Here is a 16,241-nt window from a genome sequence, read left to right on the forward strand (position 1 = left end):
GGGATGCAAACAGTGGACTTGGGCAGATTTTCAGCCCTGGGCTTTTTTAACCTGTACCACAGCACCACAGAGGAGTTTAAGAAGAAAATGGGGTGTTGTGTTGCTAAGTGTAGGACATATTTTGAGAGCTGTGATCATGTCAGCAAGCTGTGACTCTGCTGTGTGAGGAGCTTACAAACCATGGGAAATGGTGATGACCAGGAGACCTCCCCACCTGAGCAGGTGAAGGACAAGGGGTAGAAAATCCTTCACCTGATAAAGACCAAGTTTATACTTAGCTTGTGGCTGTGCAAATGGGCCAGAGCAGCAGCAGAGAAGCAGAGAGGATCATGTGTAGCCCAGGTGGTGCTGCTGCTCAGCTTGTTGGTTGTGATGCTCCTCAGCAGGGTTGGCCAGGACATGAATGCTGCTTGTCCCAAGCTCTTCAGACACTAGAGATGTTTCTCTCAGCCAAAAGCAGCTCCAGTGAAGCAACTCAGAGGATCTGAGCTGGTACATGGTGTGATCACTGCACTAGAGGTGGAATTTGTTCTGTCTTGTATACATAGTTTAAATCAGCGGGGTCAAGACTGTTCTGGTCATTAGAGGGAGAAAAGCAGTCCCAGGGGACATGAATCCCATCCACTTCAGACACCTCTCCTTTTCAAGCATCTGGTTCTCTGTCAAATTCTGCTGGAGCTTTAGAACATCACTTGTACATGAGGCCTGGGGTTTGTACTGGTGAACTTACCCTCAGGATTTTTCTGTGTTTGAAGTGTTGCTCCTGTCATATAACCCTGTTTTAAGATGGGGTGCAAAGTTCTTAAGAGAATATTGGAAGCAGTTGTGCCAGTATGAGCAGTCTCAGGGGCAAGGATGGTTCAGGGGAGCTCTACAAGCTAAATGGAAAGTCTCTGCTGCCCTGCAAATGTGTGATGAATGCACAAGAGTCCTCTCTGAATCACCTTGGGCAGGATTGTGTGTCACAGAGCCTCAGCAAGTGCTAGCTGGTGTATCTGCTGTATTTCACATGGCCAATACTGGGCTCTAAAGTCCCTCTCCTGCCCCCACCAGTGCAGTAAATTAGAGTTGCTGGAGCTCAGTTTCAGCGACCAAGCCTTGCTGGGAGCTTAGTGTGATACATTTGGGCATTGGAATGAGCCCTCTGGTGTCTGGAAGGCAAACAGATTTCTTTCAGTGGTCTTGTAGCTGAAACTTTTTGAGTAAACAGTGCTTGTGAGAATAAACATTTAATGGGAGGGGAAAGCAGGAATGAGTCAGAGAACAGGGCTGCTGTGGCTGTTAGCCATTTAGCAGTGCCCAAGCCATGACTCTCTTGCCTCTGTGCTGGGCAGCCTCCCCTGCATCCTCTGCTGGGATCCAGAATGAAGGAGCAGAGCTGTTTACCAAAAGTTTTGAGACTTGAAAATAAATTATGGATTTCTGGGGAAAAGTGCTTTCCAACTTTCAAAACAGCATTATAAAATCAGTGGAGAGGGACTCACTAGTATGAAAACTGTGTGCAAGCTTTTCCAGGTACGAGCAGCTACCAAAGCTCACTGCCCAATGAGCTGGGAGAGCACTGTGCAGTTGTGGGGGGATTTTGATCTGCCAGGCTTCTTCCAATAAACTCCAAAAGTATGTGCAGCACTTGTAGCAAGAGGCCCCACAAATTGAAGCAAAGCAGATAGCAGTAACCAGGCTGGTCCAAGCTAAGCACCCTCAGTGCTGTGAGCAGAGGGCTGTGCTATATGGGCTTGGTGGAAAGCTAAATGTGTGTGCAAATGTTGGGAGGGCAGGAAGCATCAGCTGACAGCAAGAAAATAAACATCTACATTTTCTGCAGGCTGAGTCAGACATCATCCTTTGGTTATTCTGGAGGAGAAAAAACATTGTTCAAATAAAATGGTTTCAGTGAAATATTTTGCCAGAAATGACCAGTGAGGGAAAGTGTGAGATGTGCATTTTGGATGCAGGAAAGGTTTATCAGTGGCTGTAGGACTGGGGGCTCTTCCCTGCCTTTTGCACCCAGCTCACAGGTAGACTCATGTCTGCTCTCCCAGATCCCACAATCTCTTCTGCTTTCAGTGTTCATTAGATTAAAGCAGTGGAAGAACATATTCACATCGAGGTTTTTGTCTATTTAGAGATCTTCTCAATAAAGGCAGAATCTATATAAGCTGGAGTTAGCCAGTAGACAGTGATTAAATGTTTTTCCTGGGAAACAGCTGAATAACAACAAAATCATCTGTATCTTTCCATCTGCCAGAGTTTGGAGGCTGGTTTGTTTTAACAAGGACTCATTCATTTTCTGGTTTTCATGTGCAAGTAATTTTTCTTACGGTTTTGTGTGTTACTTTACAGATACCAGGTTCAGCCATTTAAGTACAACTCTGGCAAGAGATTAAAGCACAAAGGTGCCCAGGAGCTGTGAGCCAGCCACAATTACTTTCTCTGCAAAAAAAAAGTGTTATTGTTTTTTTTCTTCCAAAATTATACCCCACATCTAAAAGCTGTTACCAGGAGCTCTCATTTCAAACTAACATATTTATGATGAGTGGCTGGCATAGCTCAGCTCTGGAACTGGGCAAGAATAAGGTTTGCTCTGTACAGGCTGCTGAATATATGGAAAAAATCTCAAATATTTTACCTTTTACTTCCCAAAGTACACAGGATTTTGGCTGGAAATCATCCATCCACATATTTAATCCCAGGGAGAGTTGCTTTTAAAAAAATAAAAGCTGAAGCAAAAAATTTTCTTTTATCTTGAAATTACATTAATCATGGATTTTTTCTTCGACTTCCTTTTTGAAGAATTGAGGTTTTGATGACCCACTAAAAACTATCAGATGGTCAAAATATAAAACCAGTAATATAAAACCAGTATAAGTGTAGTTTCTATTGGGAAATGTAGGTTGTCTTTGTGGATCCAGAGGATTTGGCAAACATTCATGAGTTCTTTGATGGTGGTGAGACACAGGAACAGGCTGTCCAGAGAAGCTGTGGATGCCCTGTCCCTGGAAGTGTTCAAGGCCAGGGCTTTGAAGAGGGCTTTGAACAACCTGGTCTGCTGGAAGTGTCCCTGCCCATGGCAGGGGGGGTTGGAGCTAAGTGGTCCCTTCCAACTCAAATGATTTTGGGATTCTGTAATGTAGCCAATTCTACATGTTGGGAAGGCAAACAGTGAGCAGCTGGATGAGATGGCTGAAGTTGTAGAGAGGAAATGTGTCCCAAACCTTAGATAAGCCTTCAGCTGAGCTCCTTGTTCAATCCTGTGCTTTTCACCCATCACTGCATTGTCTCTGGATAACTGCAACCACCTCCATGAGCTAGAGGAGAGGCATTCTTATTCCTTCTTGGGAATGGAAGCTGCTGTTGCTAGACTTCAGGGGTCGGAGAAGTTACTGTCTCCCTCCAGGCTTCCCACTGCAGAGGGAAATGCTACAAGTTGCATGGAAGCTGGCAGAGCTGCGGCTTCCAGGGCTGTTGGCCGCAGTGCCAGCTGACTTTGTGCCTTGCATTTCAATCCACAAGTGCAGCAACAGAAACGAACAATGCTGGGGGAGGGGAAGCCGAAGGGAGAGGAGCAAAGTGCTTTCCCAGCATTGGTTTTACCCTGAAGGGGATTTTTTAGGTCCAAATGATGCTGCTATCAAATAAAAAAAATTAAATAACTTTTTTTTTTTTTTTTCCCTTTTACCACCCTTCCTTGCTATGGCCAAAGCTGCAGATCTGGGACACGGCGGGCCAGGAGCGGTTCCGATCCATCACGCAGAGCTACTACCGCAGCGCCAACGCGCTGATCCTGACCTACGACATCACCTGCGAGGAGTCCTTCCGCTGCCTGCCCGAGTGGCTGCGCGAGATCGAGCAGTACGCCAGCAACAAGGTCATCACCGTGCTCGTGGGTAAGCCACCGCAGGGCGAGCTGTGCCTGCCTTCAGCCTGTGCTTGCAGCATTCCTTCTGCAGATAGCCCCAGGATGCTCCAAGGGGTGTTCAGGATGCCCCCCCTTGAAGGGGGGTCCTGTTTGGGGTCTAAGGCTCTTGCATGCGGAGAGGGATGCTTCCCACCATGAGGGACTGAAGTGTAGATGGTGCAGCCACCACCGAGCTAAGGATGGAGCAGTTCCCCTTGTGACTCCAAGCTCAGATCTCCACAAATGAGTGAGGACCTGCTCAGGCTGCTGATGTCTGTGGTTTGCTCTACTCCATAGGTGTGTGGCAACCAGTCCTGTCTTAAGTGGTCAGGATGTGGGAACTGCATTAGGACACGGCAGTTGTGTGGATCATAGCGTTCATAGGTTGGGCAGTGCTGGAAAACTGGATGTTCTTGCATGGATTTTAGGGAGACTAAAAATAAACAGCTGAATGTTATATTAATCTGTAGAGCTTCAACTCAAGGCAAAACAGACCTCAGGCCATCTGTCTGCTACAAGCAAGGGGAAGGTTATTTTGCCTACCAGTGCTTTTCCATGCTCTGCTTTCAGCATCTGATAGTTGGGACTTGGCTTTTAAAGGTCCAAGAATATATAAAGAACAGTGGAAAAATAACTTGGGGAAAGCTAAGAGGTTTCATGCTGCAGTGTCACCTTTAATAGTTTGCTATTTAAATGAAAAAAATCTAGGTCATTGTAAAAGGTGTCTAAAAGTGTATTTTAAAGGGGAAAAAAAAATCTTTTGAGTTTAACATGCCCCAGTGCTATTTCAAGTGAGCTATGGGGTTTATGGAGTTTCCATACAAGAAACTCATACTCCGTGAGTATCGCCTGGGTACAAATGGTGCAGAAATGATTAATAAATGACTAACAAATGTACATTAATTTTTCTCAGTGAACATTAAGTTAATTGATGGCATCTACAGCACAGCATATAAATCATATTTTAGTCATAACACACCCTTTGAAGATGGTGATACCCATAAATTACCCACTTATGTTGAGTAATAATCTGTTTAGAGGGGTAACTTCAGTGCAGGTAGTGGTCCAAGACACTGCTTTATTGGGAAAGGAGATCTCGGAGGGGAAGGCAATGAGAGAGGGCTTGCTGGTGGAAACTCCACCTCCTCATCCCATGAGCTCTCACATAATTGCTGTTAGGAGGGGGCCAGGAGAGGTTTCCTCCTGAACCTGCTGAGTCTGTGGACTGAGCAGCCTGTTATTGCAGGTCCTGGTCTGTTACTTTCGTTTTAAGATTAATTTATGGCAGAAACATCATGTTTGAAGTTAAGTGGCCAGCAATAGTGTATAATCATATCAGATGCTGGCTTGAGGCTTTGATCAACTCTCTGCCAGATCTCTCTGAACCAAAGGGTTGGTTTCTGACCCCACCTCACTCTGCAAGTGCCTTGGAAGCCCATCCCTCTTCCAGCCTTCACAGCCAAATCCTATACTGGAATATTGAAATAGGGAACCTTCCTTCCATGCCAGGCTTTTTAAAAAGCTTGTAACAACATGATGAATATCACATTTAGTGTCTCATATGCTATAATTGACATTTTAAGTGCTCCTCAGAGCAAGCACAGGAGAATTTTCAATAGATGTTAGCGTGGAAATCCTTTAATGTTGGTTGATAATGCAGCAAACAGATGCACTGGTGCTAAATTAAGGCATACTGGCTTGGATGCTTACAGGGCATATTTCATTACATGGGCTGATATTAAATGGACTTGGGTGTTTCAGGGAATCCATTATTTGGAGGGGAGAGCAAGCACTAGGAGTTACATATCCAAACCACTGTCCATACATATATCAAACCAAACTTTTATTTATCCTTTATAGACCTCGGTTTCTCTTGGTTTTGAAGTTAACTTTTTTTCTAAAATATTTTATCAATGCAGGTAATAAGATTGATTTAGCTGATAAGAGGGAAGTCTCCCAGCAAAGAGCTGCAGAGTTTTCTGAAGCACAGGACATGTACTATCTGGAAACATCGGCAAAAGAATCGGATAATGTGGAAAAACTCTTCCTGGACTTGGCCTGCCGGTTGATCAGCGAGGCACGACAGAACACCCTTGTGAACAATGTCTCATCCCCCTTACCAGGCGAGGGGAAAAGTATCAGCTACTTGACTTGCTGTAATTTTAATTAAAGAGATGGCATGTGGTTGCCCCTTCTGCCATGGGCCAAGTGGATTTTTTTTTTCTATGCTGGGATTTATCTACTTGAAGGAGTTCCTGCCAATCAGACCCATCTGGCTTACTCAGAGTCAGGTTACAGTCCTGGAAGCATGGCAGGCTGATGGTTCCAGCTGCATGGCAATGTAGCAGAATACAACAGGGTTTAAATTTCATTTTTCTTGCAGTCTGTGGAGCAGGTCAGGAAAGGAAGAGTTGCACAAGTGCTTCGTGTAATGCAGAACATGAGCTGTTTTGTTTCCTTCTGTGGGAGAGTAGACCAGCCTTCCTTGAAGATACTGAAGAGATCAAAATGTCTCTTACAGAACAATGTGTTTGATCCTTTTAAAGGTAAAACAAAGTAAGAAAAAACACAACAATGAACACTGACTTGGGACTGCTCTGGCAATCTTCTGGGCTGTCAGCGAGCAAGCTCGTAGGATGTGTACATAACGTCTGCGTCTTCATGGAGGACTCTGGTGTTTGAAATAGTGTTATGTCTCTCATCTACAGGCACTTTCTTGAACGTGGAATAAACAAAAAAGTTACATATAGCAGTATTTTCAAGATTGAAGAAGACATGGATACGGCTCAGTCACTCCCTTTGGTGCTAGCAGTTCAGCAAATATTCCATAGGCCAAATGTAGTCTTACCACATTACTGTCTTCTGAATGTGTAACCTAGACTGGTTAGGAAAAAAACACTAATAAGCACTGTTCATAAAAATAAAATCTCATTACCTCTTTTTCTAGGCCTGAACATAGTGGGAAAGGACTGTGTGCTTCTTTGGTATCCAACAAAGGATGAAAAGACTTTCCAGAAATAAAAATAAATAAATAAATTAACCATTCCTCCTCTAATTAGTCATGTCCTGATGTAAAAAGTTAGCCTTGGGAAAGATGATTGGTGGACTTGGCGCAAGTGCACCAGACGTGACCAAAGTCTCGCGCGTGCATGGATGGCGTACAAGGGTTCAAAGGAAGCAGAGTCTGAACTGACAGTCTGCAGTGTGTGCAGCTGGAAAACAAAGCCTGTAGGTACAGCTCTTGTTGGAAGGCAGGAGTACAGATTTGTAGAGGGTTTGTTTGATGGTAACTGGAAGTAACAATGGGTTGCAAGTGGTGTCCTTCCATGCTGCTCCATCCAGCTCTCACTTTGTGGAACTGCTGTCAGAGGTGCTCTTGAAGGTCTCTTCTTGGTATCCAGTTTCTCTGCTAGGGCAGCTTTTAGGTTCAGGGCTGTAGAGTAGTTTTATTTACCTGATGCTTTGCACCCTTAGTCCCAAACTCTGGTACCTGTAGCTGTTTAGGCAACTTCTTCCTACAGAAGCTCTGAAGTGAAATCACCCTGGAGTTTGTGATGTTACTCCACCTCTAGTGCCATGCAATGCATTGCAAATTTACACGTTGGCATGGAAGCGAAATCAGAAGATAGTGAATGTGCACATAAACTATTATATTTAGAAGTTTGAGTTCAGTTTAGCTAATCTGGATAAATCTCTCCTGGCGATTACATGGCTGTGATATGCTGCAATTTAGAGTTAATCAATTTAATATTACTTGGCTTTTACTGAAGATTATAACAGAGGTTTTGTATTGACATAAAAAGCTGCCAGTAAGTACTTATTGAAAAAAATAGCAATTAAGAAAAAGAGGCATTTTGAAATGATTTTTTTGTTTCCTGAAAAGATTTTTTTTTTTGGCTGTATCATGTTGTGCCTTTGATATGTAGCAGGAAGTTGACTGTGTCAGAGAGAGGGGGAATTGGTTTGTCATATGGCCATTTTTAATATTTTCTTCCAATTTTTAGGTAATTTTTATGACTAGTGGTAAAACAAAGATGTGGAAGTTGTGGTATGAAGCTTGTTTGTCATTTAGGTAACATTTAGCAAAGAGCTTCTGTAAGTGTGAGGTGTTGGGGGACACGTCATCTGCTGCTCTGCTCTGGTCCATTTCAGCCTCTGCTAATGTTGTAATCCGGAGGATTTGGAAATGTGTGGGACTTGGTGGCTCCTGCTGTACTGGACCATGTGATCTGTGCTGAAGAGCAGTGTCTTTTTTCTTGAGCATTCCCCAAATCACCAAATGCAGCTTCATTTGAGCTTGTGAAGAGACCCCACTCCAAGACAGCTGATTCTGCACAGCTCTTAGGTAGTTCTGTAGAGCTGGGCTCAGGGTGTTCTGTGGCAGGTAACACTCAAGTTAAAAATCAATACCATGTGTATTTAATTTGTAGTCAGTCTTAATCCCTGAAGCTGGACCTGTCAGCGTATAATTGATAGCAAATAGGGCAGGGCTCTTCGATCAGCTTAATCAAGGAAGGAGACTGCCCAATAAAACACCCATGGCTTACTTAGCCTGGTTTCCAAAAAGATCAAAGCTGGGCAGGTACTCTTCATCCCTGCCAAGTAGCACTGTAAATGCATTTTAAAGTGCTCCTTGCATCGCTTCTGGAGCTGGAACATGACTGAACAAACTGAGCTAGTCAAATAGCAGAAACTGCTAACTTTATTTTCTTGGATATATACTTTGTGATTTCTAGAAGCCTAAATCTTTTCCCAGTGCTTTCCTAATCTGTAGGTGACTATTTTGGAGACAAGCTGCCTACCAGCAACCTCAAAACATTGGTTCTTTTTATTGCTAGTGAACCTTTGTGTAAGGACTCCATCTCCAGACAGTGATGTGCTTTTGTGGTGGGGTGGAGTGCTGTGGTTGGGCTGATGTTCAAGTAAATGACCTGACTTCTCCAGTCAAATTTGAACTGAATCCTTTCAGCTTTTTTTCTGTGTAGACTTAAAAAGTTGAAAGGAAGCAATGGTGGTATGTGCAACACTTTTTACACGGTCATAAACCAAAGCTGTAGTTTGAGACTCAGCTCTCTTTCTGCTGTTTGCAAACACACCTCTTGTTGAAGAAGTGGTGTTTTATTGTAGTAACTCCTTTCCTGGAGTTACTTTTGTACATCTCTGAATATCTCTGTAGTGGATACAGCCAAACTTTCCTTGTAGCACTGAGGGCTTATCTTCTGCAGTCTGATCCGCTGCTGAAGGCTTCCCAACTGGAAGAGGAACTTTATCAACTGCAGAGTCTTGAAAAAGAAAAAATCCCAATTATGTGATAATCAGCTCTCCAACGAAACACCATGCTAGATTTTTGAGAGAACTGTCAGTAAAAGCCTTGTGATGCTTGCTGGATAAAGTATCCAAAACCCATGCAGAATTGATATAATGGGGCCAAATTCGACTGGGAGTGTTCTCTACTATGAGAAGAGCCAAGCTTTTAGTGTGGTTGCTGGATTTTAATGTGTTTTGAGGATGATATATTCACAGCCATGGAGTAATCTTATTTCTGGCTGAATGTTAATTTTTGTAGTAGTCCTGTAATGAGACCCTTTTGTGACATTTTTAGCACAATGATTGTGTCAAAGCAAAAGCCAATACTGGATGATCAACAGCTGTTTGCTTAATCTAGCAAGCCTGTTAGCAGAGATTAATAGAAGCATCTCTAAAAACTGGATGGTCTAACTCTGATTTCTAGTGGAGCCACTGATTCAGTCAGGCTGATCTTGAGTAAACCACCAAACATTCAGTGCTTCAGATTGCTGGGTATGAAGTACTTGCTGTGAAGTTTTGCATTGTGTGTTGACACAGAGTTTGCTGAGACAAGCCATGATTCCCTTCTGTCCATATTTGCATTCCCCCATGAAAATGCTAGGGGACAAAAAACCTAAATTAAAAAAAAAAAAACAACCCAGTCCTTCAGGTCAAAGAAATAAGATGAACAAAGTGAAATTATGAGCTCTGTAAAGAAACGGTATGCTGGGTGCCTCTTCCTTCCTCGAACCCTGAAGTCTTGATTTGCCCTCCAGGTAAGCTGTTTGAGCATGCAGTCAGATACATGTTTGTGCTGAATGCTAAATGGCTCTGTGATCATTATTTAATGAAAACCACACATGACAAATTAGCATGCAAAATACTTTGTTCTTTGCTGTAGAACACATGAAACAGCCCCTAAAATCTGTCAGCCTGCTGGTGCTGTTTGTGTTGTTTTGGAGATGGCTGTGTTGGTAGCAGTTGGCTCCTGCTAGTCTAGGTTGAGCAGTTAATGGCTATCGAATTCCTTCAGCCTCAGTAATGCCGGCAGCAGGCTGGGGCTGACACAGGAGACAGTGATTTGAAAGGAGGGAAAGTCGAAGTTAGTGATGCAGAAGCACGGTGGGTGCACACACGTGGGACAACAGGCTTTCCAGAGCTTTTGCTGACAAGGGATGCAATTAGAGCCAAATCCACTGGGTTTTGCCTTGTTTGTTATCCCTAAGGACTGCTGTTTGTTCAGCTGCTTTTCCACTTGTCTTCTCTTTTCAGTATGAAGGACTGTCTGTAAATCAGTCTGAAATGTTAAGCTGGCATGATTCCTGCAGTCGGAGACTGAATTCGATCGGAAAATAGGTGAAATTCTCCAGCTATTGAAACAGGCTGAGCAAACATGTAGGATATGCTGCCCTTTGGGAAGCTGTGGTGCCATTGGGGTCAGATATGGCTGGAGACGCTGTCACAGAAACCCTCTTCCAGCTGTGGGGCAGAAACGAATGCTACAGCCATTTCTGCAATGATTCTATGGAGTAGAAAATGCAAGTAAAGAGATGGTTCCATGTGCTCATTTCTCCATCCCATCCTCTTTTAAAATTGCATCTATAGATTTAATTTTGATTGCTCTGGGCTTTGATAAAGGTTTGCTTTGAAATTTAGTCTGAACTCCTGCATTGCTCTACTTTTAGTGTCAAAGCACCAGATATCCTTATGTGATTGGCTCCTACCAACTCTACTAACAAAGTCCTTTTCTGAGTTGATTCAGTTAGAAAAAGGTATTTCTAGAGGATATTTTGTGAATTCCCAGTGATCAAGTATGGAAATTCTCCATCCTTTTTTAAATGTCTCTGTACATAATGGCTCAACAGAAAACCCTCTGGAGCCAAAGGAAATACTCTAATCAATTCTAGTAGTGAAAACCCTATTAAATCGACATCTTTTCTTCCTCTTTTTATAAACTTTGTAATCTCAACAAATTTCGGGTTTGACATCACCCTTTTTCCTTGCATCAGTTCTATCCTCTTGTTGCTGTGGGTAATAATTGTTGTAGCTGCTGTTCAAGGATTGTAATTTGGAAGGAGAGTCTTGTCTTATGATGATGAATGGTGAGGAAACAATAGCTTGATTTCTTATAAGCATGCAGTGCATCCTAAGCAGAGCAGCCTCAACTGGAACTGGTGATGTCTTTGAAATGCAATCATCCACTTGAGCTGTAGCTAAATGTACCATAAATGTTACTGACCTCACATCTGCCTCAGTTAAGGATTTGTCTTGGCTGGGAAAGCAGACAGCAGGATAATCGTGCTGACCATGATGCAGAGCTCCCAAAGCAGCAGCTGCCTTGCTCTGACTTGCGCTTCTAATCACCACCTCACTCACCTGACCCAAAGTTGCCTTTGCTGTACTGAACCATATCCAGCTGGGATAGATCACCAGCTCTTGTCACTCAGAGATGCCATCACAACCTTTCCCCTCATGTGAACGAGCTGTAACTTAAACCAGAAGTAAAAGCTGTGCCATGTGAGTTACAGGTGTGTGTTTCTTTCCCAGTAGGAGCCACATATCCAGAAAAAAAATGCCTCATGTCTAAAGCTTGCTCTTTCAAATACAGTCAGTGGGATAACTGGGGGAAGATAACCCAGACAGGGCAGAAAATGAGGTGGCAATGAGTGTAATTTAGGCTGTAAATGTTGTCAGTGACAAATGAGACTGGTTTTAAGAGCAGAGCCAGGATCAACAGCTCACCTTATCTGTCTGGATGAACAGGAGCTGGGTTTAGAACATGCAGAGATTGTCTGTTTTCCCATTAATAATTTGCAATTAGAACTTGTTGGATGTGACCACATTTTTTTGAACAAGTTATCCTTTTCCAGTAAGCTCAGAAGATAATTTTAGGTCTGGTTTGTGCTACAGCATTGCTCAAAAACAGATGCCAGTTTTACATTTGCACCTTTGCTTTTTCCACTTATGCTTATCTTAGGATAACATTCTCAAGGACATGCACACTCGTGCATACACAGTGGTGGTGTCCCTGCTGAGCATTTTCTGAAGGCCTGGTCCTCAGGCAAAAAATTACTTGGCCAAAACCTGTGTCAGTCATGGTTTTAGCTGTGCATGGTTCCCTGGGGCAGAGGGGATGTTAAAAAGTATTCTTATACTTTCATGGGCAGCAGTCGAGGGCTCTGGAGTGTCTGGTGTCACACGAATGCAAAGCTCGGCACTTCTCAACGCTTGATTCCTCTAGTACCCCTCATCAATGAATCTGCTCTTCTCTAATTACTGCTCATGCCTCAAGCACTGTGGAGGGATGATCTGATTGCATGAAACACTAGATCTTACTCCTGCTTTAGTTAGAAAGAAAAGCAGCAGAGACTCATTTTCTGTGCCACCTCGAGCTTCTCACTATGGATATAAAGTTAATAATTCAACAAGCCCCTTCCAGCCAGGACACCCTGTAAGGAATAATTCTCTTCTTACAGGGCCAGTAAAAGAGATTCAGACACTCAGAATTTATGGGGGTTTGGTGCAAATGAGTTGCTCTCTAGTGAGTAGGTGGGTGCTGCTCTCCATCCAGTGAGACTTGGGGTGGTGTGGAGGAGGAGCTGTCACTGGGGAGGGGGTGCTGTGAATGTCTGAGGGCTGGGGTTGCATCATTGCCACTGAGATTTAGTGAATGCAGTGTCCTGCAGTGTCCCAGCAGCTGAGTCTTTACAGAAGGGCAAGCAGAGGAGAGGGAATGCCAGTTTTACATTTTAATAGAGGGGGAATAAAATACTTGGTCTATGATGAGGAGAGCTGCTATGATTTCAGGCACTGCCATTGCCTCAGCTCTTACAGGCTGTTGGGAAGAAAGGGTTACCACTCATCCCCACACACAGCCAGCACTGAAGGAGGAAAAACTAACTTCTGAAGCAAACATTTCAGTGGAGAAAAGGCCCTCTAATGAGAGTATGGAGCAAGCCCAGTGCTTGTTACTATGCTGATTGGGAGTGACAAGTATATCTCTGAATATTAGGGAAGTAGTTTAAAATATGCCATAGTTTTTAGCATAATAAGATGCACTGCAGATATGTCACATCCATTTTATTCTCTACAGCTGTTTACAAAAGGGAAAAAAAACCCCAAACTCTGAGATTGGAGCAGCTGTAGTCACTCAGCTGTCAATATGGGACAAGGCTCTTTCTGCTCTTTTATTTCCATTTCACTCTGTTCTGCTGCACATATTTGGCTGTTCTGTGAATTTGCAGATCATGAGATTTTTTTCAAACTGCTTTTGATCTATACAGAAAGACTCACCCCGTTCTCATTTGAATTCATTAATACTTTGAGTAGGCATTTTAATTTTATGTTTACTGGCTTGTTTCCCTTTGTAATGTTATCTAACTGACAAGTTTGTCATGCTCTGCATTACCTTTAGACTTTTGAATCTAAAACATTTCCTCTTTCCTGAAAGCTATGATAATTTTTAGAGATGCTACAAAGGCATCTTCATTTCCTCAGGAGAAAACCTGAATTACCCTCAGCTTTGATTACTATCAAATCAACATTGAAACATGTAATTTCTTTTATAGCATGAACAAAGTATATTTTACACCATCAACTATAGTTGATGGTGTAAAATATACTTGTAGTTTAAAAATCTGCTTAAGCACTAACAGCAACATTTTGTTTGTGATTTCCATGCCAGGGAAGTCACAGCATTAAAGGAATTTTCTGTGTTGGAGTTTTTCCCACAAAGGTCTGCTGTCTTTTCCCCAACAATTGTGAATTCAGCACAATGTACAGAATTTTAGCAAGACCCCTCATTCCTAAACATTTGGCCAGAAGGATGAGGAGAGGATGTAGTTTTTGTTGATCAAGCACAACCATTTCAGTGGAGAAAATGCACTACAGCTGGTCAGACAATTGATCTCGTTGGTGGGGTAGTGCTGTCATTGGGGAGGGTATAGGTGTTAGCAAATCACCAAACTGTGAATCATTCACTGTCAGAAGCATTTGGCTTGTCTCTTCTTTAAGTTCTCGTGGTCATGTGTGGCACAGTGGGCTTGAGAAAGGAATGTGTTTTGGATGACCAGGATGATGAATGTATGATGCTTCACGTTTATTTGTAATGTCATTTTTATACTTAGAAATTGCTTACATGTGTATGTGTATGTAAATAAATGTTTAATCCTTTCCACTTGGTGTCTAAAGTGTTGGATTTGTTTGGTTTTTGATTTGGACTGCAAAGCAAAGTTGTCTTAAGTACAAAGCATTCAATTGACGTGATTTGACATTAGACCAGCAAATGAATGACTACTGAGGATTTTCTGCTTGGGCTGAGCATACTGAGGCTCTTGCAGCACTGAGACCTCACAAGAAGAGCAGATGTGGAGCTGCTGCCCATGGGAACAAGGTCCCTCTGCAGTAGAAGAGAAAAAAAAATACTCAAATTAGGAGAAATTATAGAGATTTGAAATGCCAAAGGAATGCCAGCATCAGGCACTAGAGGGTGGCCTTCGACAGAGGCACCATCCACCCACTGACCTTGCAAACCTGTGGCAGGTTAAACTCTTGTTCATGCGAGAATGCTGGATTTGTGTAGGATAAATGTTGGATGATGGTTGGATGCTTTGGTTGTCTTTTATTCTTTGACCTAGTCGTTTTTTGTTTTTTTAATGCCATTCCTCTGTTCAGCCTTCAACTTGCTGTTTTCATTCTCATTGAACTCCCCTGGAGTTCCCCAGTGACCTGCCTTCCTCAAGGCCTAGAATCCTCTTGGACAAGATATCCCATTTTAAGTCTTTTTTCTTTTGGTAAATACATAAAGTTTGTGCTCTGACTTCTGGGGCTGAAGTTTCCTCCCCTGTGCTCTGCCCCACATCAAAGATGACTCCTGCTAACACTTAGACTGAGAAACGAGCTGTGAAGCTTGAAGACACCATGTGTCTTTTATTGCCTCTTCCAATGACCTTGAAGCTCCTTCCTTGGTAAATGTCTGACATGAGGGCTGGACCATCTGCTCTTCCTTCCCCAGGAAGCTGGCAATTTGAGTCAGTGAGAGAACAGAGAGGCATTTGGATGGGAAAAAGTCCCTGTATGCTTCTAGGTAGGTACGAGGGGAAGGAAACATCCTTCAGATGCTCAGACCTCTTGGGATGTGAATATTTACTGAAGGAGAGGAGGGCTGGAATGTTGGGAGCAAAAATTGCTTTTGGGAGTGAAGGCTGGAGAAAACATACCAAACTCTTCCTGGGGAAAGGTAAGGGGTATGTAAAGAGTGGCAGCTCTTCCTTCCAAGGAGCATGTAACCAGTGGGATGTGCAACCTTCTTCATGTTCAGCAGGTGTAGCAGCAAGGGTACAGCCTGTGCCAGGCTTTGCTAAGGGTGAAAGGAACGGGAGCACACAAAAGCTTCCTGCAAAAAGGGAACAAGTTGCCCAGGGGAAGACATGCAGGGCTGACTGACTACAGGAGTGAAAGTAAGAGAGCTTTTTGTGCCTCTCTAACATCCTCTCATGGTCAAAGTCTCCCTACCGAGCATGTGGGGAGCTCTGCCCAGAAGATGTCATCTTGCTGACAGGGGCCTGTCACACAACAATACTTTTTGCTCTCACTCTGTGTGCAGTCCTCTTGCACAAAGCACAGGAGATCTGAGTGCCCTGCTTTAATTTCAACAGTATGGCACAGACAGTCCTGCCTAATTTAAAATCCAGTCTTGATTTATGGATTTCTATGCATAGGGAATCAATCACAAACCCAGTGTGCATTTTCAGGAGTTTTACTACCCTCAAAATTAAACATGATGAGCTTTAGTCTTTTTGCACAAGCTTATAATTATAATCACATCAGCCTGCACCAAAGCTATCACTTACCCTAGTATGTGAATGAATTGTCTGCTGAAAAAAAAATCACTCATGCTGGACCAAACATTTAATGTCAAGATGCTGTCAGGTATATGATGTAGAAGCCCCAGCAGTGTTTCATAGCCAGCTGCATCAAGTCTCTGGTGTCTCACTTGGATCAGCTCTAACTCCTGGTGATAGAGTGGGTATCTATCCAGTTCATCACAAGGGAGTGC

The 16,241-nt window shown here is 43.2% G+C and overlaps 1 protein-coding gene across 4 annotated transcripts in view; it reads left to right on the forward strand.

Annotated features, from left to right (window-relative positions):
• The window catches only part of RAB30 (RAB30, member RAS oncogene family), a 48,354-nt gene extending 33,994 nt beyond the window's left edge, over positions 1-14,360 (forward strand). For all 4 annotated transcript variants that reach the window (XM_041414135.1, XM_041414137.1, XM_041414136.1 and 1 more), the window contains exons 4-5: positions 3,704-3,887; positions 5,818-14,360. In XM_041414135.1, coding sequence (XP_041270069.1) covers positions 3,704-3,887; positions 5,818-6,068 — 435 coding nt within the window. In that variant the 3' untranslated portion in view covers positions 6,069-14,360. The remainder of the gene's footprint in view (positions 1-3,703; positions 3,888-5,817) is intronic.
• The last annotated feature ends 1,881 nt before the right edge of the window (positions 14,361-16,241 follow it).

This window comes from Onychostruthus taczanowskii, unplaced genomic scaffold (assembly GCF_017590055.1).
Source record: "Onychostruthus taczanowskii isolate IOZ18803 unplaced genomic scaffold, ASM1759005v1 scaffold44, whole genome shotgun sequence".
Taxonomy (NCBI): Eukaryota; Metazoa; Chordata; class Aves; order Passeriformes; family Passeridae; genus Onychostruthus; species Onychostruthus taczanowskii.